The sequence below is a fragment of the Perca flavescens genome, chromosome 22 (genome assembly GCF_004354835.1).
Source record: "Perca flavescens isolate YP-PL-M2 chromosome 22, PFLA_1.0, whole genome shotgun sequence".
Lineage (NCBI taxonomy): Eukaryota > Metazoa > Chordata > Actinopteri > Perciformes > Percidae > Perca > Perca flavescens.
In genome coordinates this window covers 2839988-2866283 of record NC_041352.1, presented here as the reverse complement: position 1 = coordinate 2866283, position 26296 = coordinate 2839988, and the positions used below count along the sequence as shown (strand labels likewise).

General features: G+C 43.7%; 1 protein-coding gene across 3 annotated transcripts; it reads right to left on the bottom strand.

Annotated features, from left to right (window-relative positions):
* Positions 1–410: 410 nt before the first annotated feature.
* Positions 411–25897, bottom strand: jcada (junctional cadherin 5 associated a). Of its 3 annotated transcripts, none has more exons than XM_028569709.1 (5): positions 25809–25897; positions 13493–14031; positions 10133–11074; positions 5584–9140; positions 411–2719 (listed from the first exon to the last, which is right to left on the bottom strand). In XM_028569709.1, the coding sequence occupies exons 2-5, from the start codon at positions 13855–13857 to the stop codon at positions 2685–2687; spliced, it is 4899 nt and encodes a 1632-aa protein (XP_028425510.1). In that variant the 5' UTR covers positions 13858–14031; positions 25809–25897; the 3' UTR covers positions 411–2684. The 3 variants fall into 3 exon arrangements, with proteins under 3 accessions (XP_028425510.1, XP_028425507.1, XP_028425508.1); XM_028569706.1 differs by having other exon boundaries at positions 25815–25882; XM_028569707.1 differs by lacking the exon at positions 25809–25897 and adding an exon at positions 25485–25678.
* Positions 25898–26296: the final 399 nt, after the last annotated feature.

Genomic DNA, 26296 nt, shown 5'->3' with positions numbered 1-26296 from the left:
TTGCTGGGATGTTACCTGATATCAGTTACAGTAGGAGCATAGGTTTCCATATTTCCCCTTAATTTGTCCTGTGTATTAGAGATTTGCTATGGCCGGGAATCGTACCCGCGGTCACCTGCTCCTGCGCGCTTAACTCTTTTTAACGTTTACCATTCATTCTCTATGGTAACTCTGAAAGTACGGCTGTCATATATTTGTGGCCACAAGCCGGATTTGGGGAGGCGCTGTTTCCCCCTGTGGATAAAGTTAAGGAGAGCCTCTTTTTTCTTGTTTCCTTAAAAACTGTCGGACTTTTATGAGTCTGGGAGACACAAAACAGGCACTTATATATTTGTCATTAATAAATAAATGCATCACTTTAAACTTTCATGTATAACATTCATGGATGTAACAAAATCAGAGGCAACATGTTTCATGCAAAGACTTTTATTTATTTGTTTATGAACAGTCTGCAGTACTGTACAATAGCACACACTTGTCTCTATTTCTGATCATCAACACTCAATGATCATTTCCAAATATAGACAAACGTTGTGCCTTCAAAACAGTTCCCTTTTCACAATAATCTAAAAAATACCTTGTTCTGTTTTAAATATGTAGAATACTTTTTTTTGGAAAATAAAATATACATTTTATGAAATATAACAGTTGTTTATTGGATAAACTATATAGTACCAAATGCAAATATATGCAAATATGCCTTCTCTCTGTGACTTCTTACGCATTTCATGCACAACAAAAAGGAGAAAAAAATTAAAAATAAAATAAAGATGCCGCGCTTACAAAAGAAGCTGTACATACTTCTGTATGAAAATAGAAAATATCAAAGCAAGATGTGCACCAATAGTCTATATCATGTTACAAAGAACTTGCAGTACAAAAAGACCTACGAATGGCCAGATAACACATTACCTGGAACACAGAGGTACGGGTACTGGGTTGGTAATAGGACAGAGACAAAACCTTGCGCTGAGCTTCCACTAGCCCCTTCTATGCAAGTCTACAACCACATCCAACTAGGTCAACATCAAATACTGGATCAAAGAGTGACAGGGTCAAACAAGCAAACCAGAAGTTTGATATTAAGCCCAGTAAATGTAGGTGTCCAATGCATAGGAAAAAGTTTGGTTTGGTATGTTTTTTAATCTTCTTGTATTGCTACCCCATACGTGAAGTGAGTGTAAGCCAATTGCCAGTTATGCCCACAACACACAAACAACACACTGATATGTCAACACGAAATGATTGAACATGTTCAGACACTGTGAGTATTCCAACAGCAATGTTCTGTACAGCGTCAATATTAAGCTTCAACAGCTAAATAGTATTATTATTATTGCCACAAACAACTCCCAAATGTTTTCATTAAAGTAAAAATTAATCACTGAAGTCCAGTTGAAATTGAGATTTGTTAAAAACTGACAATACTGGATGCGTTACACACAGAAGAAGTTCTCCACAGAAACAGTGTGTACAAGGCACACTGCGATCAATATAGCTACATCAGTTATTTCCCGCCCAAACAAAAGCACTTCTGAAATCACGCACAAACTAAGATGTGGACGGAACATGGTTAAATAAAAACTTCAGGTAATGCCACAAAATACAAATTTCCTTCTTTAACAGTATGAGAATGAACAAAAATAACACTTAAATCAGACGCTTCTGATACACGTTGCTGATGCTGAGACTGACGGCGGTGGAGAACGGGGAGGGCGCCAACAGGAATCCCTCCAAGTGTAATCTCGGAAGCATTTGAAGAGATTACCAGGTGCTCACTGGTAACATAAAGCCAGTAATCTCAGCAGTGCAAACCTAACACTTGTACCAAAAGGCGGAGCTTTAAAGCGAGACGTTTAAATGAGATCAGCTCCTTGAAATGGAGACTTTACTCTCAAATCATGTCACAGATTTCCCGTGTACGACAACGATATTGCTCTTATAGTGAAACTATTCAAAGACCACAGTGTTTCTAATTGCAATCCAGGCTCTCTGAGTACATTCTCTATCACACAAGTATAAGAATAAACAGGGGGGTTCATTATTAGTAATACACCCAAGGACCACACTTTCAAAAATCTAGTCTTTTCTTAACATAGATAAGAAAATATACATTTCTTCAGCAATTAAATGATTTTAATTGATTATTTTTATATTCTTAATAAAATGTTATAACTCTTTCTTATTTACATTTGGTGTAGGTTAATACTGATTGTAATGCAATACTGTTGCTTTCTTGTTTTGTTTTTTTACATATGACATTTCTTATTAATTAATTTGTTTGTTTGAGCAGAAGCACTTTTACATTCATTTTTCAACACCGAAGCTCGAGAAGGAGCCCAAGTGCAGACGGTAATAATGACATGCATTTTTCCGAAAATCCCCCAAAAGAAAGACAACTTCAAAAGGAGGAAGTCCTCCGCTTGCTTGAGCAAACGAACATTTGGAGAGGCGGAGAGAATGGAAGGACGAGGACGCTGAGGTTGAAAAGGCCTGGAGAATTAGGACCGGCGGGGGCCTTTATTTGGCTGTAAAAAATGCTCTCGCAGCACCAGGACAGTCAGTTCAGTGGAATGCGCGACAATATTGGAGGGGTCACGGCTGACTAAGCGGTGAGGCGAGATGAAAGCCTTTGTTGTTGGGAAAAAGCTGTTAACTTGAGAACAGACAGATTTCCACTGAAGTTACACTCTCTCCACTCGACTGGGGTCGTAGGAGTCTGATGAGGAAAAGAGAGGAAAGAAAAGGTGAGACAACACAATCAAAACAAGTCACAGCGATATTATTTGCCCTTACAAAGGTGGAAATTGAAGGTACCCTGTGGAGTTTTTTGATCATGCGTTAAGCTCAAGGATTCACACGATGCCTGTTGGTGAGTAGTCTCGCTTTGCCAGACCTTCCTCCACAGTGATGCGGAGGAAGGTCTGGCTAGTCCACACAGCATAGCATCTTTAAACCAATCACAATCGTCATGGGCGGCGCTAAGCGCCAGACGGAGCAACGGTGACGCTGCATAACAGTCTCAGGAAGAAACTTGTTTTGGTGGAACATGTGTACGTTCAAAAGTAGTTTTAGTCGTGCAACAGAAAACTCAGATTGGAAAGATAGTCTAGCTAGCTGTCTGGATTTACCCTGCAGAGATCTGAAGAGCAGTTAACCATAGTCCTCACAAATCCACCGGAGGTTAGAACGCCAACACAAAGGAAGAGGAAGGTGAGGGACATCCGGCCAAAATTAGGGACATTCGGCGGAACTTCCGGCAGCACCGGAGTAATCCCGGAAGTGGAACGTCGTGGATATAGACTAGTTGGTGAGTAACACTGAATGTAAACAATAACTTTGTTTACAAGAAACTCCTCAGGAAACCTTTAAAACAGGGATCTTCAACAGGGGGTACAGGACACCTAGGGGGTCAATGCAGGGGGCCACCAAATTACATTACATGTCATTTAGCTGACGCTAAAGATTGCTACGTATGTCAGAGGTCGCACGCCCCTGGAGCAACTAGGGGTTAAGTGTCTTGCTCAAGGACACATAGGTTGATATACTGCAGTGGGAATTGAACCACGATGTCCCACACCAAAGGCATGTGTCATATCCACTGCGCCATCACCACCAAAGTTATTATTCATTTTTTAAAGTTTAAAAAAAATAATTAAAAAGTCTTAACATGAATCCAACATATTATTAGCAAATCTAAATCCCCACTGCTTGCTGATCTATAGGTAATGTAGCCATCCACAGATACAGTTAATAAGGATTCACTCTGCCACAAGTATGTATGTTTAAAATTAAACATGATTTATCAAGTCATGCCAACAATTATAAGGCTATTATTAAACCACATACTCACTCAAGCTAAGCACTATTGCACATACACTGTTATCCCGAATTAGTTGACTTTACTAGAAATTTGCGTGGAAACCCGTTGCCTTAAACTGTTTAAGTTTTTACACAAGGTGAAACTTAACAGGTGAAGTTGTATTAACACAGAGCAGTAAATCAAGTTTACATTAGTAGGCATTACTACAAAATCACTTACTTTTGTTAAAATATAATAAATATGAGACATAGGCTCTACCTATCAAAACTATAAAAAGGAATCATCCTTATGAATATGTTTTTTACTTTATAACAGTATAGTTTTAAGAACAATGTAGGCCTATTCAATACATTAGATCCAGTAAAAAAGAAAGGATGACAAAGCATAAATTGTAATCTGTGAGTGGCCTTACCCTAGCTCCCTGCCCAGACCCCATCAGTCCCCGCCCGGGTCTTGGTCTTGGTGCAACAATAAATGTAGATCACCATGAACACTAAATCAACCAAAACTAAAACCCAGATACTATAAATGCACACCCAAAACAATAACAGAACATTATTAAAACACACTTTAACTAGGACAGAAACCGTTCACAACATATATTTTTTTTCCCATGAGCCTTTGCACCGCTTCAGTGCAGAACAGTTCATACCCTCCCATACAGAAACTTAAGATCCTTAGTTATCTCTGCTTAACATTATCTGTGCACTGTATACTTAAGTGGATTATTACAAACAACTAATGTGATTTAGTAGTGAAGATGGATTTAACAAAACATGAAAGAATAAGAAGTGACCACTAAAAAGTTTAATTTCAACTAAATCTGGATATCAATTAGTGATGTAACGATACACTCAACTCACGATTCGATACTAATCACGATTTTAAGTTCAAGATGCGATTTTCTCACTATTTGTTTTAACAGAATGAAATGACTGAAATATATTCTTTATATGTATAAACTGTGCAAAACAGCAGATGTGTCTTCTTATCAAAAGTGCAACTGAAATAGTATTTTATCTTAAATCGCAAACAAAAAAATTAAAGATGAAAGAAATGCTGGTTTATTGCTAAGGCCATATGGTTACATTTAAATGACTTATTTAAAATGTAATACCAATAACTTATAACCACAACGTTTTTCACCAGTCATTTGCTGTTACACAACAAAAAGAAGAAACACTAGATGGCAGAAGTGTATTTTAACAACACTGACACAACACAAGCTTACGGAGCAACACCCAAACGCAACACTTCCACCACTGTTGTTTATCCGACAGCGGCAGTGTCCACACTGTCTCAAAGTGCAGCTAGTCTCCTCTGTGTCTTTAGCTGCAGACTGTTGTAAGTCCCGCTGTTGGAATCCTTCCCAGTGAAATATAGTCAAACTTTACGCCGTTTAGCTGTCAGCATTAAGCCAGCTAATGTTACTAGCTAATGGTAGGCTTACGTTACCTGCTGTATGTTAACGTAGCGACACCCTAGGCTGTTGCATCGTGATTCATTTTTTTTTTATCTTTACACATTTAAGTTGATTTTTAATCGATTCACGATGGATCTTTACATCATTTCAACTCACACTGAAAGAAAGCAAATAATATATCCAAAAACATTTAACTATCCCTTTAACTATAGATTCACATTCACATGTATACACATTTGTACATAGCTAATATCCATATTATAGAATGACGCTGCTTCACTTTAAAGGCCAAAAAAAGCATGTCAAATGATTATTCTCTTAATTCCTCTGTACCCACCTGAGACAGAGAGCATCTCCTCATCCTCCATATTCGAGGGACCACAGGTCCCAGTGCTGAAGCGGAGAGGCAGCGTTATTTCTCTCTTGGGAACGCTGCGAGGTTTAGGAAGCAAAGGAGGCTTCTGCAGCCTGGTGCGCTGCTTTGGTATGGGCAACTTTTCTCTGCCAGCGTCTTGTGTCGCCTCAGCTCTGGCTGTATTATGTCCATCTTTTACCTCCTCCAAAGGCTTTTCTTTGCCATCCTCCGCAATTTTCAGCTCCACTTCTCCTTCTGACTCCTCTGATTTTAATTCACCATCTACTTTTTTACTCCCTTCATTTTCTGCTTTTAGTGCAATGTCAACATTCATCTCTTCTGCCTCCTCTTCTTGTCTTTGCTCTTCCTCACATATCCCTTCATTTGCTTCTTTTTTAGGTTTACAATCTTCTTCAGGATCTCCCAACTTGTCATTTGTTCCCGTCCCTCCTTCTTCCTCCAGTTTCTCATCCTCTTCCTCTTCTCGTTGCTCTACAACTTCCTCCTTTGTCACTTCCTGAACTTGGCTCTCCTCTCTGTCACCATCCCTATCCTCAGAATCAACTTCTCCTCCAGACTCTGAACCTTTGAGGCTGAGGCGCCTTATTCGAGACACTGAGTCCAGCTCTTTCAGACGGGCCATTCTGTCTGGGGTTGACCTGCCCAGGGAGGAAGCAGACGAAGAAGCGGAGGAGTTTAGCTTTTCTTGCAGGGATTCGATTAGTTTGCATGCTCCACCTCGCCCCCTCCTCTCCACACTGCACATGCTAAGTGCTAGCTCGTCATCAGGGGTGACAGGGAGGGATAGGGGAAGCTTATGAGGTGGGAACTCGGGAAGATCCAGTACCACCAGGGACTGAATCTCAGTATCCTCGTTGTTTTCACTATCGCTGTGGTTGCTGCTGTGCTTTTGTCTGTCTCCTTCTTCTTCGTGGTCCACTACTGATCCTGTCCCCTTAGCCTCCTCTGTCTCTGCTCCCTGGACAAGGGACTCATCTTTGACTTGCTCACACTCTCCTATCACCTGCTGTGTCTCTTCTCCTGGACTTTGTAGTTTATCAACTACAGTGGTATCCATATCGTCCTGGTTGTCCTCGGACTGTTTGTCAGCCACTCCCAAGGCCTCCACTGGAACAGAAATACCCAGAATTCTGGCAGCCCTCTGCTCGATGGACTCATTTTCAGGGATACCTTTTGCGCATTTAACCTCATACAGGTTGCTGAGGTCTTCTGCAGGTAAAGAATTGGCTTTCTCCAGAATCAGTAAGTTCTCTAGATGCTTATCTGCAATGGTTGACTCATTCTTGTAGGTCAGGGGCTTAGAGATGGCGTATCTCCCATTGCCATCATCATCCTTCAACACAAAAGAAACCCCCCTGGTCAGTCTGGTGATATGTGGAGAAACCTCTTTCTGAGGTGATCTGCTGCCTTCACTCCTGGTTCTATAGATGCTTAAATTCACCTCACCCCTGAATCGTGGAACATTGTCTGATTTAGCCTTTCTCTCAGTTTCGACCTCAGCTTGAAGCTCTGTATTTGAATTGTGCTCGGGGCTACCACTATTTTTAACAAGTGCTGTCCTGCTCTCACACGAGAGCTGCACTGACTGACTAAGCTCCTTATGATCGAGCGGAGGGGGGACTGAGAGTGAGCGCTGCATTGGCTCCCCAGGACCACCAGGAGTCTCTGTGTAAACGGTTAACCCCACATCCCTCAGCAAGGACTCTTGAGGCACTGGGATGTCCTGTCTATAGAGCCGGTTTGACTCATTGTGTGGGGCTAGTGAGGGCAGGAGGCAACTGTCTCTGGGGCCTGGGTTGGAGAGTATGGATAGCTCATTTTTTTGTGATATGTTGTTAGCCTGTAGTCTGGAGAAAGAAATATTCATGTCCATAGAGTCTAGATCAGTGGTAGAAGCAAAGGACTTTGATCTGACTTTTATGTTGGGTTTTTCTATGTGCATTGGTGGAAGACTGATTGCTTCCCTGCCTGGTTCTGGACCAGCAGTGAAATGTGCTCCTGATTTAAACCGGTCTAATCTCTTATTCACCCCATCTAGATCGTCAATGCAGTGACCCGCATTGGGTCTCTTGCTGATTGTGTCTTCCATCTCCTTATTAATGGTCTCCAGTTCACCAATGGCATCACAGGGTCGTCGGTTCACTGGCTTTAAGAGAAACTGCCCAAAGCTCACTTGCTCTGTACTCTCCGGGGGACTGGAGTTGCTCTTCCTGGGGGAACATGGCTGCTCTCCCTGATCCTGGGCCTTTGATGGGGAGAATGGGTCTTGTTGAGTGGGTAGAAGGGATGTCGGTTGTGTTGGGCTGAGGCTAAGACGGGAGAAGGCGCTGTTGCTGGAGGGATGAAGGTTTTTCTGGCCTGCCATGGGGTAACCATAAGAGGAGCTACTGTCTGTCCCCACACCACTGTCTGTGGTTGTGTCTGAGACAGACTGAGCAGGCTCTTGTCCGCCAGGGGGACTCTGAGGTTCTGAAATTTTCACCACCGTCAAAGGTGAGCCAGTCTGTGTTTCCTGGTTTCGGTACTGGTTTCCAGGCCAGGACCCAGCATAGCACAACTCTTTGTCTTCACTGGCTTGAAGGGCCCAGGCATCTATTATCTCCTTCCTTAGAGGAGCCCTCTTGTAGTTCCTCATTGAGGACATGCTGCTGGTGTGAAAGTGAGAGTAGTGGTGTTGGATGGGCATCTCATTCACTGACTTGCTCCGTACATTGGGGCTCTCTTTGAGGCCTACAGCGAAAGTGTTTGTGTTGGTGACAGTCAGACTTGCTATTGTCTCATTGTTGTTCTGATCTGCTGCTAAGTCTTTGCAAATGTTAGTCGGTGTGTGAACAGGGACGGACACAAGGCAGAAGATGGTCTCGCTCACTCTTCTCTTAGTGTTCTCTGGCCCTGAATCTGGGACAATTTTCTTCACTTGTGTGATGGTTTCTGCAAAGACCTGATCTGAGCTGGACCCCTGGCGAGAAGAACATCTTGGTAATGGGGCCTGGAAGGCTGAAGAGGGAGATGAAGGAGGACGTTGGTTTTTGGGATATCTGTTGTTGCAGTTTTGGTCAGTTGCTGGGAAGTTATCGACAGCCTCTTTGTGCAAATCACTGTGCCACCTGTTATTGTCATTGTCAAAGTTGCTAGAAGACGTCTGGTTAACATCATCGGCCAGTTTGGCAGCGATGAAAGGCCCCAATGGCGGGGGCAAAAAGGCACTGTCGTTGGATACAGGCTCCGACACGGTGACGCTGGGAAGCTCGTTGCGGATGTGCCGGATCTTGTCAGCATCCGTCAGGGAGTTGCCATCCAAGGCTGAGGATATATGGCGGATGCGGGGGTCATCAAAGGGGATATATTGGATCCCTCCACCAGGGCGCTCCTTGGTAGTATATACAGGGTAAAGCTGCTTCTGGCTGGACATGCTCCTTTCTCTCTGGGGATCCTGCCAGGAACAGGCTGGATGTCTGGTGAACCAGTGAGATCCATCTGGAGCCACCTGTATCTGCTGGTACACATCCCCTCTGTACCTAGGAGTAAAAAAAATACAGTTGTACTTTATCTAAGCAACAATTACTTCAACAAGACAAAAGGGAATAAACAAACAGTTATAATAATTAAAATTATGTTAACCTAATTATATTGCTCTACACCAGGATCTGTTTAGCAAGTTAAGAACTACTTGGCACTCAATTTCAGAATACAACATAGAAGTACTTTCATTGCACTGGAGAGATACATTTATCAACAAATATCACAAGAGATCGTGAGCCTCTCTGTTGTCACTGCATAACGTAAAACCCATTCAAAGAGATCTGTCACAATCTGGCCTTACATATAAATAATATAGTAGTCTCGTGCTTTGTCACACTTAAAAATTGAGTATAATTCGAGATGTATAGGTGTGACATGGCATATAGGATTAAGGGGCTGTTTCATCTGTGGTCATGAACATTGAGTATATTTTCCTACAAGCCAAATTTTATTTAAAAGGCTCAAATTCAGTGATAATGTCCTTTAAAGCATTCTTACACATTCTAACAAATAATTGTATTAAAATATCTTTAAATGTTTGGTATATTCAATTTCAATTCAATTTTATTTATAGTATCAAATCATAACAGAGTTATCTCAAGACACTTTACAGATAGAGTAGGTCTAGACCACACATAATTTACAAAGCCCCAACAATTACAGTAATTCCCTCAAGAGCAAGCATTAGCAGTGGCTATTGCGACAGTGGCAAGGAAAAACTTCCTTTTTTATATATGTGGATGATCTGTACTTTCTGCAACTCTGAGCTATACATTTCTTACGTTAAAATAAAGATTTATTTTAGTCTCATGTTTACACTACAGAACATTGCAGCCTCTTGAAGAAGTCCAACCAGATAATAATGCTAATGTAAAACCAAGAGTTGGCTCTTACACACTCAGTGTTGAATTTAAAGTATACATTTAAATTCACAGCTAAATAATGTAAAAGGGAAAACTGTCTAATTTAGGATAAAGAAAATATTTACCTGTAGTCAACAGCAATTTCACCATATCCCCGGCGCCCGATTCCCATTATAGGAGCTCTTTTATATGATGGGGGAGGGATGTATCCTGGAGGTCCAGAGTCCTGTGCAAAATAGTCAAGTTGAGGGTCACCTGTCCTTGATATTGGAAGTGGAGTTCTGTCCCTGGCCTGAGGAATCACTGAGTCTCTCCCGGACAACATCTCACAGCTTCCCCTGATCTGCTGGTGCATCTCATAAGAGGGAGGTCTGGGGGGTCGGGTGAAGCGGGGCTTTGGTGTCATTAAAAGTTGGTTGGCGCTAGCCGGCCTGCCATTCTCCGGCCAGCGGGGTGCCCTGTAAAGGTCGTGGTGTGACAGTGGGTGACCATTGACCCGCCTGTACAGTTCCAGGCCGGACGAGTCTATGTCCACATATTGCAAGCTCTCAGGCTGCAGCATCCTGGGCAGGGACTGGGATTTGGCTTTGGTCCTGGGATGGACTACCATACCCTCTGGTGTCCTGGCTTGGAGCCGCTGCTGCTCCTGTGCCCAACGCTCACCCTCACTCTGTGACAGCTGGCGGCCAAAGCTCACGGCTGGACGCCACTCATCTGTCCCCAGGCTCTGGCACTTCCTCTCACTCGCCATCCTCCAATGATGGAGAGCAGCTTCCCTCTCTCTAGAGCGGGCCTGAGACTGGACCTGGGCCTGAGCCTGCACCTGAGCCTGGGCCTGGGCTGCCCAGCGCTGCCTCTCCTGAGCTGCTCTCTGACGCTCTTCTGCAGACAACTCTTGGCCTCTTGCTTGTTGAGACCCCTCTGGCCTTCCGTAACCCACATGGCCTCCTCCATGGGGCTCTTTGAGGTCAGCATAGTCCAGCAGCACAGCAAAGTCCTGGCCTCGTCTCCTCCAGTAGGACACATCCTTGGACTGTGACTGAGGACCTCTGGTGCCATCACAGAAGCTGTGAGGAAACACAGGCAAATAAAGGTGTCAATATGCTTAAATGCTTAAATCAAAGTGCTTGTTGGATGGTCGAATAGTGTCTCAAACACCCTCCCCCTACACGTTTCCCACATTAGAATTGGGTTTTTGTAACAATCTGACAAGCAAGCCCAGTTAACACAGCGATTGGTCAGGTGTGCAGCGGCAAGTGGGGTTTGAAAGCTCTTTTTTTCCCATTCTTTACACGATTACTTCTGTCCCTTTTTGTCTTCAACACTATAATTTACTTCCATAAAAGACTGAGCCAAAGTGTCTACTTTTATCCATATTTTTGATCGAGGATGGCAGACAGCCTTGGAGTATGGCCGTTTGGAACAGCTATTCAGCCTTCAGACAGGCTATTGGCAGGCTATGTGTCATGCAAACTACTTAGTATTAAGCACAACCCAATCTATGTTTTCTATTATTTAGAGATGCAATGTGGTAAGCTACTCACACTGAACATGTGTGAGCAAAGTTATGAGCACATTGAAACATTAAAGCATTAAAATAATCAAAACCTTGAAATACAATAGTTTAGGATCATCAAATGCCAACAAATAGATAATGTCCAAATGATAAGAGGAAAATAACCACTAACAGTCTACAATGTGGACAGTTCAAGAAAAAAGAAAGCTTCTCCCACTAGATGGAGACAGATGACCATGAGTAGAGGTGCAGTCTCTAGTAATTGGGATTTTCTATGGGGCATCATGAACACATTACACAATGATACACTGTGGCTGTTAGTCCCCGATGTCCTCCAAGACAGATCAACAATTTAGAGGACAATCTTTGTATTGCACTGTTCTTGCGTTACTAATCTGAGAAAATGAGCAGCATTTCTCTCAACCAGTGTAAGGAAAACTCCCACTATATCTTGGAGAGGATGTTCGACGGCAGACCTGATGGGCTACAACAAGATGCAATGGGTCTCTGCATACAGTCTGATCATTTTAGGCTATTTGTGGAGTGACTGACTGACTGAATGACAACGCAAACCAGACGCAAGCACATGTGTACACCCCCTCGAGGCCCAGGCCACTGAGTGTCCTTGACATTTCCATCCATGATCATCACTGTCCAGAGATGGTTGCTGGGGGAAGGGGGGCTAGCTATGCCAATCTGCTAAATTTGAGGGCATCTTACGTAAGATGAGTTACCATCATTAGCCTAATTGGGTCTAAGTAGCACTGCCTAATGGGAGTGCCAAGATAGGCCTGTTCCTTATCTAAACTAAAGCTGCCAGGCAAAATGGATTTCGATGAGAGGGAAAAAAAATGGATGAACAAATAACTGAAATCGCAGAACATACGTCTTAGCAATTCCCACATTCCCAATAGAATGCTCTGATAGCACTGGCAAAGAAGCGGCACGAAAATGCGGATTAATCGTCTCAAAAAATAAAACGGAAAAGGGAAAGAAAAAAACACAAGCACTGGCATTATTCAAGGTCATTTGACTATTTTCAGATGCTATGTCACTGGCTGGTGGCAAAAAGGATTAGGGGAAAAAAAGAAAGTCAGACTAACAAAATGCAAGAAAAAAAGGGGGAAAAGCTGTCTAATTGTGTGGACATTGGAACAGCTGTATTGACTTTGTCTCAGTTACAGCACACTAACCCCCAGAACTGGTGCAAATAGGCAAATTAAACAATCCTGTTTTCAAGAAAAAACAGATTGGCTGCAGCCGGGCGATATCTCTGGAAATATGATACGTTCTAGCAGTCCCTACCCAAGAGGCTTTCAATTGCATAACTCCAGACTAAGCTAAATATAGCCTATCCTTCATATACATATTTAAATACACCCTATATGAATCCTGTATTATTGATGGGGCATGCATTATATAAGCAGGTAAAATACTTGGAAGCCGGATAAATTAGTTATGATTGGGAGTAGAAAGGGTATCTGACTAACCTGGCAACCTGTGTGTGTGTAAGAATGGGCATGCTCAAAGGGGGCACAATGGTTTACCCCAAAGCTGTTTTGATTACAACTCCAAGGTCCCATGTGGCAGATTAAGACTCCAGCACACACTATCCCTCCTCCCCTGCCCACGACTTGATTGGGAAGAGGAGAAAAAGGGAATAGAGATGAACTGAGAGGAAGTTACACACAAAGGGAAATACAGACGCAACAGAGAGATGGCAGGAGGGACTGAGCAGCAGTGTTAGGCTGTTCCATTTAAGATTGCCAAGCAAAATCCCCATGCAAAACTGCTCGATGGGGTATTTAATTTAATTAATCTGCTCCATCATGGCACCATAACAGTGAATGACTGTGTCATTTATCAATAAAGATTGAGGACAACCATAAGCAGGATAGGGCATGCAAACAGGTCGCTCAGACAGAAGCACATCACCTGTTCTCAAGGTACAGCACAGACTATGTCTTACCCGCTGTCCGAGGTCAGCGACTCTCCCAAGGAGTGGGTGTCAATTTGGCCCCGGCCCTCGCCCTCCCGCCTGGACAAGCTTCTGTCCCTGGCTTCGTTGTTGTTGTTGGGACAGCCGCTGCCATATGCTTGAGGCTGCCTGGATCCACCACCGTTTCCACAGGGCATCCCGGGACCTCTTTCATACCCGTTCACCGTCCTGGGGCCGGGCCTGTTCTCCAGGATTTCGTGGTGTTTGCTGTAGGACGGCGGCGAGGACGAGGGAGCCTGGCGGGACGATGACGCGGGGGCTGGGGTAGGGGTGGAGGAGGTATGCTTGGGCAGCTTGTATCCATGAGAGATGAGGAGGTCCTCCACGCTGTACATGGTCGCATTTGTTTATGCTGGTGTGTTTTCTTTTTTTTTTCCTCTCTCCCTTTTTTTTTTTTTTCTTTCTTTTGACAGAGAGAGAGGAAGGTAGGTCGGTTGTCAAGGCGTCTCTGCTTCTTCCCTACGTGCAGCGGCAGGATCACCGGCACAGCTGCGCAGCTGAGGCCATCACTGGGGGGGGAAAAGAGAGAGAGAGGGGGACGACATGAGGAGACAAGGAGAGAGACAGAGAAAAGAAGGTGACGCTAAAACCATTACACCCACTACCCGTGTCCAGTTTTTTTTGAAGGGTCCCAACTCATATGGACAGTTGAGAGGATGAAAACAAACCAAAAAGACCCCCGAAAACCCACAACAAAACCGAGATCACCCGCCATTCCGGCAGCCTGTCCCTCCCTCCTCTCTTCTTCAGTCCTCCTAGCAACAACCCTCTTTCCATCTCACTCGGAGATCACCGGCGCCAAACGCAACCATGTCTAGAATTGAGGAGGACGGGGAGGTAAACAAGGAAACCCTAAATAGCATGATGTTCAACGGCAACAAGAGTTTCACTGCTGGTGCTGCAGTGAAATGTCACTGTTTACAGTGGGCTCCCTGTAGACTTCCATACAGTAGGCTGTAAGGGAGCTGTTAGCAGCCAACCACTGCTCATGTTTTGCATCAATGAGGCAACTGGGGAATTGTATTCCTCTCTGCTCCCTTCCGCATCCTCTCTCTTGACATCTTTCTTCATGTCAAAGATATTTTCTGGGATGAGTAAAAAAATGTCAACTATATGACCTGAAAGATATTTGGCCCTGGATGAGGGTTTGTATATTCAGTACTACCTTCATTTCTGAATCCTTAGACATACACACTTGAAATCAACAAAAAAGTGTAGACTAATCAAAATCGAAAGGAACTAAACAAATGATTCAACATGCTCCATGCCCCCCTCTTCTAGTGTGTGTGTCTGTGTGTGTGGAGCTCCAATGATTAGCAAATGTAATTTGTCTTTGGCAAAAATGTCAAAGATTTGATTGTTCCTGCTCTTCAAATGTGAATTGTGATGGTTTTCTTAGTCCTCAGTCCTCCTTAGTTTCTTAGTATGATAGTCAATTAAATATGTTCCATTTTTTTGTCTGGAGAGATAAGACAAGCAACAAAATGACGGGATGGAAATCCTTCACTATTTGCCTGCGTTTTATAGACGACACAATACTTTAAGCTATAGTGCGTAGTTTCTGTCGCCCCCGTGAGGAATTCTAAGTAATGACAACAACACATTTGGCGCGTCCATACGATAGAAGCCTTACGTGATTGCCCCGCTGACTAAACTCTAATAATCTACAAAGATTATAAAGGTAAAATCAATGACTTTTGCGTTCTGCAGAAAGAAAGAAAAATGACCATAGGTATTAGTATCAAGGACTGATGAAGAATTGCACTGATGATACCCAGGGTGCATGTGCTCATGATGTAATGCCATTGATGAAGTCATGCTTGCTGCCTTGTCAACAGGACAGCTGCTGCTGCTGCAGCCCACTCATCCAATACTCTCCACTGGAGCAGACTGCCAACAACCTGGCTGTCCTTAATAAGAAATGGCTTTCAGGAACAGCAGTGTGAGACTCCTTGCCAGAATCAAACGCTGTTCAGACAGTTTAAAAGCCAATCACATTGATCGTTTAATGGCATGGCCAAATTGCTTGTTTTCAGTTCTGAAAATCCAACGGCCTGACACAGCCTCGCCGAAATGTATTCAGCTGCAAACAGATTAGCATTTGTTTTGCTTCTTAGCATTTGTGTAGCCATGGTAGTCCCATAGAGATGACAAAATCCATCTATGAAAGGGGTCCTGACTCAGAGGGCAGCATCACTACCCCACTCTGTTTTCTTCCGGCTCCCTCCCCCCCAACCCGCCCCCACCCCTCCTCCTTGTACCTGAACCCTAGGATAGCCTACTAGGTGATTAACAGGATCCGAGACCGTGAAATGCCGCTCTCTTTGTATGTCTGGCTCTCTAATACGATTATCTTCTTCATTTAAAACCTTAAACCTGTTAGTTTTGGAGGATTGACTCTTGGCGCTTACCCAGTTAATACTTTTGTCGAGTTTAACTCTTTCCATTTGCGTATTTTTGAGTAATCCCCTCAAGGAGAGGCTACTTCTGAGTTTGGTAGGGAGGTTCATGTGAACAATGTCGCAACAAAAAATGGGTTTTGGTTTTCTTCATTCGCTTCCAAATGAGAATGCAGACCTGGGAGGGACATAGTTTTCCACTGACTGTTATTTCATGAACTGTAGTTGAACTTAACGGGCAACAGGCCAGTGATTGTGTTCAAAAAGTCACATAGTACTGGAAATGCCGGAAATAAATGGAACCCAAGATGGTAATATTTGTGGTCGTTTGTCACTAAAGATTATTCAAACTCATGTGACGAACAAGAATGTTTCTCTAAAATGTTTCTTCTACACTTTAAATGAAGTCTCCCTACAGCGTTGGAGAAGCCCATATCAGAAGCCCGAGATCGGAGTCAGATTGGTCTCACCGCCCTTTGTCTTCCTGTAGATAAAGCCTATCCCTCCAACCAGGCAAAGGCTTACAATAATTGAGTGAGCCTTAGGTCAAGGGCTATGTTCATTAATATGATAATTCACTTTTGTTATGATGGCTGCACATGAATCTGTTTTAAATACATATCCATATGCTGTCTAATCTCGCTAAACCTTTAATCTGAGGCAATTGCTTTTGGTGTCATCACTACATGAGGATAATCTCCATCATCAGTAAAAGTGAGCATATCCTCCTGTAAAGTGACCTGCCTGCTTTCAGCGGAACCCACCACTACCCCAACCCCACTCCTTCCTTTCCCATGACAAGCTCTGTTTAAATACTGCTAATGCTGTTACGCAATGGAATTACCCATTTTATATCAAATAAAACCTCGGATTCAAGCAGCGGTATGCAACAATGGCCGGCTTTCATCCCCCTAAACACAACAACATTGTGTTTCGCAACAATGCCTTCTTGTGTGGAAACGACTGGCATTACAGGCTCTTGAATTTGGCAAAATTGGGGGTGGGGGGGGAGATCTGCTGTATTTTAATGACACGGCTCACTCAAAGAGAGAAATTAATGATACAGTTTATGGATAACATGTGCTGCAAAGTAAGCTAAAAATAAAAAAAGAGCCACATGGGGGCTGACGTTTCCCTACAGACGACCCTCAAACCAGCCTCCACATTTTCTCTAATCAGCCACTGTACACTACTACTGTAACATCATTTACATTTACTACACAGTGAAAGATGTAAGACCGCCGGCTTTGGGGTCAGTGAACTTTTGTCAAGGCCAGGCCAGGGCTTGTTTATTAAAAACTGATACAAGCATTATTTTTTTAAAGACTTTTTTTGCCATTTACTGTGACAGCTTAGATGTGGAGAGAGATGGGGGAATGACATGCAGGAAAGTGCCACAGATCAGAATTGAACACACCACCTCCACATCAAGGACTAAGACTCTATATATGGGCATGCACTCTGCCACTAGGCCACCAAGGCGGGTATGTGTTAGGGCTGCTTGATTATGGAAAACTTGATCACAATTATTTTGGTCGATATTGAAATCCCGACTATTTGACACAATTACTCATTGACTTTTGGAAAGATGTGGCAATTACTGAACTTCAACAGTGAAGTCAACAGTGAAAAAACACCTAGAACTGTGAAAACTTCCCTTGATACTTTTCCCATTTGAACATTTGTTTTCTTCCATTCAGAACACAAGACAAAATATGAGTTTACTTGCAAAACCTAATGTGATATATAATCGTTTTTCTCGATTATTCCGTTTTTCCGATCGTTGGGAGCCGAAATCGCCATTAAAATTGTGATTAATTGCACAGCCCTAGCCTGTGCCCATACTGGTGGCTACACCAGCTGCAGGCTGCAAGGGCATGACGGCTTGCAGGCTGACAGTTTGGTGTCAGCTCCTTATTCATGGCCCAACTGAGATGGGTGCATAGCGGGAAGGTGTGGAGGAAGGGGAGCAGAGGGACAGCATGGGTGGCAGACAATCAGCCGTGGAAGAATATTCAGATCCTTTACTTAAGTATAAGTACTAATACCACACTGTAAACATAGTCTGTTACAAGTTGTCCTGCATTGAAAATGTTACTTGAGTAAAAGTATGTATCATCAGGAAAATGTACTTAAAGTATTAACCCTCTCCTCCCATTGTAGAAAGTGTAAAGGATCCAAACTGTTGTATGTTTAATGGTCTAATCATTTTCATTGAATTTAGAATAAAACATTATAAACTACATGTGTGCAGACATCTGAATGTGTAAAGTAACTAGTAATTAAAGCTGTAACAGATGAATGTAGTGGAGTAAAAGGTCCAATATTTCTCTCTTAAATGTAGCGGAGTAGAAGTAGAAAGTTGCATGAAAAGAAAAGACTCAAGTAAAGTACCTCAATATTTGTACCTTAGTACAGTGCTTGAGTAAATGTACTATGCCACCACTGCAGACAATGCAGGACAGAGACCTAGATCAGGCCTCAGGGAGGACAGAAGTGCAGCTTCAGGGTGTTCGTAAATAGTCCAGAACGCAGGCATGGGTCACAAAGTATGTAAATAAACTTTATTGATATGGGTCTATGGAAATATACTGTATAAGAGAAGATATTTTTCACTGTGGTCAAAACATATTAAGTAACAGTGATAGAAGTCGTCCTGAAGAAGACACTGCGATGTGTTAAAATAGCACATCCCTCCTAAAAGTGAAGAACTACGGACCAAAACAAATCTAGGTTGAACAGGCTCCAGCATAAAAAAATAAAAAACACACCACAACAAAAGAAATCTCATATGCCAGAGCCGGGAACCAAAAAACACCATTAGCCTGCTTCCTAAAATGTTCCACAAGAGCCGCACCTCTCCACTACATTGTTCCCAGTCTCCTTGGATCTATAACAACTGACCCTAGTGGGTGTGTGCTTGGCTAGTCTCTGGCCTGCATCTGGGAGGACTGTGCACGCACAGGGATTTTCTCAGGGATGGCAGCCCATCACATTCAGCCAAAGCAACGGTCCACAGATTGTTTATCTATGTGACATCACCGAGTCCGGCAGAGGGGCTGTCTCTCTTCCTGAGGAAGTGCGTCGCGGTGGGGACGGAGCAGAGCCGACGGTGTCGCAAACGTTTTCAATCAGGCTCTCTGCAGGCTCCCTGTTTGTCCGGGGGGAAAGAAGTTGGAGGTTTTTTTTTTTTTTTTTTGGCTGGTGCCAGAGGAATAAACAGTCAAACAACCTCGGGCCATATTTTAAACACACTGACCTCTAGAAAGCACAAAGTTCTCCACTTCAGGTAGACTGTAACTCAGCAACATAAAGTGTGGGCATATTATCTGGGGAGCTATCTGCCCTCTGGACACTCTCCATCCATCAGAGAAATCCCACTATGCTCAGGAGACATTCAACTACAGTTTAGGGCAGAGATCTTCAACAGGGGGTCTGGGACCTCAGAGTTACTGCAGGGGTAGTCTAAATCTTTGACGTTCCACTTCTGGGATTGCTCCGTTGCCGCAGGAATATCCGCCAGATTTCACTCATTTAGGCCGGATATTCGTTGCCTTGGGCTTCCTTTGTGTTGACATTTTAAATTCCAAATTTGTAAATGGTTTTAGTCGTGCAACAGAAAACTCAGATTGGACAGAAAGTCTAGCTAGCTGTCTGGATTTACCCTGCAGAGATCTGAGGAGCAGTTAACCATAGTCCTCAGAAATCCACCGGAGGTTAGAACGCCAACACAAAGGAAGAGGAAGGTAGCGGACTTCTGGGCGACAAGAGTGTAATTCGACGGAATTTCAGGCGGAACCGGAGCAATCCTGGAAGTGGAAACAAGTTCCTTCCTGAGACTATTTTGCAGAGAGACCGTGGCTACGTCCAGTGCTTAGCACCACCCAAGACAATTGTGATTGGTTTAAAGAAATGCCAATAAACCAGAGCACAATTTCCTCCCATCCCGGAATGCTGTGTGGACTAGCCAGACCCTCTTCCGCATCGCTGTGGAGGAAGGTCTGGCAAAGCGAGGTCCAGTTTAAGATGCAACTTAATGTTATACAAAATATGTAATAGGGGTCCCTGATCCGTCTCTCTCTCTTAGCTAAGGGGTCCTTGGCTTAAAAAAACGTTGAATACCCCTGGTTTAGGGCAATTATGACCTATTGCAACAATGACAAATTGAAGTTGAAAAATCTCTGCAACAGGTTTGTAAACTAACAAGTGAATCTCTGCTTAACTGATGCGAAACAAAAAAGAAGATTTCACTAGCCATCACAAAAGAGAGCTGATCACCACGTTGCAGCCCACGTGCTTCCTCTAACGTCCCCGTCCTCCTCGTAGAGAGAGAAAGTAACAGGCATTGTGAATTAGCTCATGCAGAAAGGTTTAGCCAAAAACGCCCAGTTGTATTACTTTGCCGAGCATATCCCGTGGCAACAGTTGTTTTGCTTTTGTGAATGGCAGCTCACGGACAATAGCATGTGGGCTGCTAAGATATTCCCCGCTGCATTGTTCCACTCCTAAACTTATTACAGTCAGACTCCACTGGCAGCGAAATCAAAGGCAGGATGGGATGGGGAGTGTGGGGGGGGGTTATTCCACCATATTCCAACACATCACAGCCTGAGACAGTACGGTTTGGTTCTGATTCATTTCAGACAAAAAAGTAGTTCAGCCAAACATTTTTCTAATGCAGTATCAGTGTTTCAATCCAAAGAAAATGTTCCAACAACAACTGGCTCACGCACAAGAGCAGTATAGCTTACAGTGAATTAATGCACAGGCAAAGCTGTGCAGCAACCAGTAAGACACTGACTATGTGAGGGTAATTATACCAACGGACCCAGTTTCCATTGTGGAGCGGGCTTAGCTCAGTTCAGCTGCAATGTAGCGATTTGACGTCATGAGATTTCCTTCAACTGAATGCATCCGGCACTCTCCAAAAACGGCACAGCTCATGCCAACCTTTGAAAATGATCACGTCATATGAGGAACAAAAACAAAACATAAAGGAGAGGTTATTAGGCGCGCTAATCCAACCGCGGCATCACCTGCACTGAACTATTCCAAACCCATGCTGTTTCGGAGCATGCCAAACTGGCTTCGTTGTAATTAGTGTCTGTCAAGGTCCGGGGCTTGCTAGGGATGACAGTGGCATGGTTTATCAGCCAGAAACACAGTGATCAAAGGGTTAGCACGCTCTGGCTTCCTGCTAATCAGATGAACTCTGCATGCCTCCTGCATAGCATTATAGGAGGAAAAGTAATAAACAATCCCACATAGATCTATTTAACCAAACCAAGAGAGTAGGCCTCATCAGGACAGCTTGAGCACATCAAGAGTATGATATTTAAAGGTCCATTGTGTAACGCGTTCAGTTGTTCATTATCAAAATCTGTGTTGCCCGTTCACAAACTTGTCCTTTTTCATGAATATTTACCGCCACCATCAATTCCAAGTATTCCTTTTGGCTTGAAATTTTACATTCGCATTTGCATGAACTGGGGTAGACGCTCCATATTCATGCTCCATCTTGAAATACGTTAGCCGGTAAGGGACATACAGGACACGTTTGCACTGTCACGTGATAAACTCACAGGTGCTGCTAATGCTGCTAATGGGTATCGTAGCTTCCCGGCGCCGGCTAGTTTGAAGAAGGAAACATGGAGGACCAAACGTATTCAACATCCAAATTTCAGGAACAGGAATCTTCTTCTTCTTCGCCCAGAAACAGAAAAAGGATATTGAAAAGAAAAAAAAAGAGTGAACATTGGAGCTGCCTTCCAAAGATGGATAAACCTGATGAAGAAAAAGGGGATCGAAAGAGACGCCGAATTTGCTTGCTACCTTCTGGACAGGTAGGTTAATTTAACAGTCTGAATTCTAAATGTTTATTTCATTGCATGATCGTGTAACAGTAGACCTATGCTCTCCACTGCGTAATTGAAAAAGCTCTTGGCATAGGTTAGCGTGAAGGCTACCGTAGCTGTAATACGTAATTAACTGCGCGGCACGAGAGAGTTGATTGCGATATACGATCTCAACGCTAGATGGAACAGCAGAGTTATGTTGACAGATGATTGTCTTGCAGATTACAGGTGGGATGAAATGGCTCTCCCACGCATTGTAGATAACGTGTGTTAAGTAGGGCTGATCAATAATTCAACATGAGAATTGATCGTCTTTCAATGGAATATCGTGATGAAATCATATATCGAGATACGGTGATATACAATTACGTTCTCTAAACTGATAATGACAAGCACATAATAACTCCATTTTCTCAGGAAATCTGTCGTGAAACATTTTGAAGGAATATCATTTGAAGAATTGTAGATTTGTTTTTGTGCACGCATGTGAACATAGTCAGTATATATCTGGGAAGAAAATATTTATTTTTTCTCTATAATTTCACTTGAAGCTGTTTACCACATTATTGATGATTATGTATCTAAAATCTCATTGTAAAAAATATTTTGTGAAAGCACCAATAGTCAACCCGACAATATCGTTGCAATATCGATATTTGGTCAAGAATATCGTGATCATTTGATTTTGCTCCATATCGCCCAGCCCTAGTGTAAAGTGTGGCCTGGTACATTTGGAAAAGTGCTATGTAAACTGTGGCTGCACAATATGAGGGAAATATGCGATAACTTTGTTGAATATTGCGATAACGATACTACTTGCGATAAATAAACAGATATTAAAGCGTACTCAGTTCAGCTGCTCTCAGTGTTCTGCTAAAATACAACAAATTGCTCGTTGAATTTAAACGAATGAATGGAAATAATTTCCAACATTCTTTTTGTGAACAAATTAAACATTTAACTGAAAGGCACCACTAAAAAAAGAATAACAGTTACATTACATAGTGCAGTTTTCTCCTGATATGTTCTTTCAACTAACAAAAAATTCTCTGAGGGTCTTTCGGGATGTGTTTATTTCCTGATGTGTTTATTTCGTGATGTGTTTATTGGGCCAGTTGATATCGCGATGACGGCAAAAAAAAACATGCAGCCCTAATAAAGCAGTAAACACGTGAAAATGAATGGTCAGGGTTATCTCAAGGGCTTAATCGCCGCACTGGCATAAAACTGACACGCAGAAATCCCAACGCAGGCAGCTCGACCATCTGCCACACATATGAACATCAACCAGCTAGCATCCAGATAGGACGTTAACAGTATATTCACTGAATACTTCTGCATGGCGTTACATGCCTCACATTCTCTGCCCCTGCGCTCTCACTCTCTACAGGCACACTGGCAGATGTCAGTAGCTTTCACACGTTTCTGGCTGGCTTCATCCACGGGCCTCCTTCCTCCTGCCTGCGTCACCTCTGCTCTGACATCACGTGTGACATCAGGCAGGACCTCCGAGGGGATCCCTGTAGCCGGGCAAACATCAGAGGACTTTCAAAGGCTTTGGCTTTAGCTACCCTGATGGCACAACAACTCATTTTCTTCATGCACTTGGCCTAGAAACTTGAGACAGACAGAGGGTGGACTGAGGGAGTAAGATAGTCTGTCAAACCTGCTAAAAACAACTAGTGCAGTGCGCACACGCTATTACTGGAAAAAGGGAAAGTCTAGCCCTGGGACGACCGGAATGCCTGCAACAACAAGAAGTTATTCCAGCCCCTTATCGCTGGCTGTTTTGGACCACTCCTGAAAGTTGAACCGGTATGACTCATTTCATAGCAGTGGAGGGCCCCTCCAGTTTCGCTGACCAACCCTTTCCCCCGCTGCTGGAAGGAATTAATGAGCTGCTTCCCTTCTTAATATGTTCCGCGTCTCACCATCTCCCCCCCCTCCCCTCACCTCAGGGCATCTAGCAGGGCCTTGTGTTCACACACCATCCCAGTCTCAAGGATGTGTGAAAGACTCACCACATAACACACATGGGCCTATGCAACACACACCTACGATTTTCCCTTACCCTTTTTCTGGCGCTGGTGTGGGAAATGCAAATCCTGCACACTGTCAGGATGCTTCTTTACTGACATTTACTAACAGCTTTTGATGTAAGCTCACTGAGCTATGAAAGGTCTTGGCGAGATGGAACGGATCACTCCTGGGCAATGTTAATAGACTACTACCATAAATACTATAACCAACGCAATGTAAAATAATCTGACCTGAGGCCATGACAGACCAGTCCAAATAAGACGTGGGTTTAAAATAGGAAAACAACACAAACACCTACTTGAGATGATGGCAATCCATTTGTTCACTGTAGCAACATCATAACTAATGTTTCACTTGAACGGATTAGGGGGAAATCTTGGCTTTCAATCAATCAATGTGGCCTCTAGAGGTCCCTAAAGTGACAGTAACAATTTATGTGCAAGACCTTCTAAAATTAGAGCCATCAAGCAATTGCAAACACTGTGACATAATGCGAGGTGTGATTGAAGAGCAGGGAAGTGATTTACCATCCAGTCTTGAAGGGTATTAAATATTACAACGCTGTAAAACCTTTTAAGTTCAGCATTCAGTATAAGAACAAATGTAAATCTTAAGCACATAACATACCAATTTCAGCAAACTGGCAGCAGGATGGCTGTTTTGACAGTAGACTATAAAATAATGCAAGACTGTGAGGCAGAGCGTTGCAGGAGGCATGCATGGGGGGGAGAAGAGAGGTCAAGCAGCAGCCATCATCATGCAAACAGCAGGTGTGACAAAGTGACAGCGTGCAAACATCAAAGCAACCTAAACTTGGCATACCATTTGCCAAGGGCTGTTTGCAGCTCATTTCCATCGCCATTTGGCGTCCTTAAGCGTCCGATCAGAACCGAGAGCGATACGCGTTCCTGGTCCCGACTGTTGCCATCATTTCGTTATACGAAATGATTGACAGGCTTGGGATGATGCTAGCCCTGCTGGTTGCGTTGCAGGTTGCTGCCGTAGCATACTAGCCTAGCCCCGATGCGCGCAGTTCACAGACGCCGGGAGACACCACGCCAAATCCCGTTAAAACATCAGTCTGTTTAAAGGTACGTTAGAGTAAGGAAGACATGCGTACCTGTTTCGACAAGACTTAAAGACCTTGTACGGATCAGTAGAGGTCCATGGTTAAATTCGGCGGAGGGATGACCCACTATACAGACTGTATTTCAATGATGGCTCTGTTTTATAACTCCAACTGCTTAACTGCTTACTGTCGCCCATCACAGCACATTGTGGATGGAATCCCACTGAGGAAAAGGCAAAGCAATTCTAGCCTACAAGTTTAAAATGTATCTCTAAGTAATAGCTTTTTGGAGTAACACAGAATGCCTACCGAATACAAGCCATGGCCGCAGTATTTCACTTAAGTCCTTAATTAGTGTCCCACTCACTATAAATATCTGCTGGAAAGCCAGGACATATAAAGCTGCGTAATTTGGACGGAGTTTGGCCTCTCTTCCAGAGCCGACAAAACGGCACATAACGGGGCTAACGTTAGCCTGGTTAGCTCCATCGGCAATCTTTAACCTTCAGCTGATAGGCGTGCGTCCGCAGATAGTGGCAGTCGCCCCCACACACGCTTCAAGTTAAAAAATAAACACCGCCATCCTCCCATGCCTTCACCTTCTAACGCCGCGTCCCGAAAGTGCCACAGTATGGTCCTAAATCCTCCTAACGCCGGCGGAGGAAGCAGGGACAGCCCGGACAGGAGATCGGTAGCTGGCTTAAGTGGCAAGTTGAGGGACCGCTGGAAATGTTGAACGCAGAGCAGATGCGACTCTCAACCTCCGTGCACTCCTCACAGCAGCAGCTCGCCTCCTCAGCCGCCCGCACGGGACGTGTACATAAACACACACACACACACACACACACACCCACACACAGACAGAGCTCCAACGAAAGTCGGTGTGTCGCTCGACCTGGAGCCACTCTACCTAAGTAGCCTACCGTTACCTGTGAAATGCGTCGTTGCGTTGCCGCCTAGTCCCCAGCGCTCATCCCCGCCGCTGCTCTGGACGGACTGAGCTGGGAATGGGATCTGCTGGGGAACGTGGAACAGCCCTCCCCACAGCACAGCACGGAGGAGACATCCCTCTTCTCCAGCGGGGAGGCAGGCAGGCAGCAGCTGGATGCTGCTCAGCGATATAAGGTCACTTCACACTCAGCGTTTCAAGACAAAGTAATCAAACTCTGGCGGTGTATAGATCTATAGGCCTATGTATCTTGTCCTTAACTAGGCAGACTACTGGAATTAAATTATTATATAGAACCTAACTGACGGAGCCTGCTGTAATTACGGCACTATGGCTGTAATCAGAATGATTGATGTCAAGCTATGAAGGTTTATTACTTGCGAATTAAAATGTGTGTAAGCTGACCATCAAATCCACACATCTGTTATTGTAGCCTATTGTGTCTTTATGTTTATGCACAGT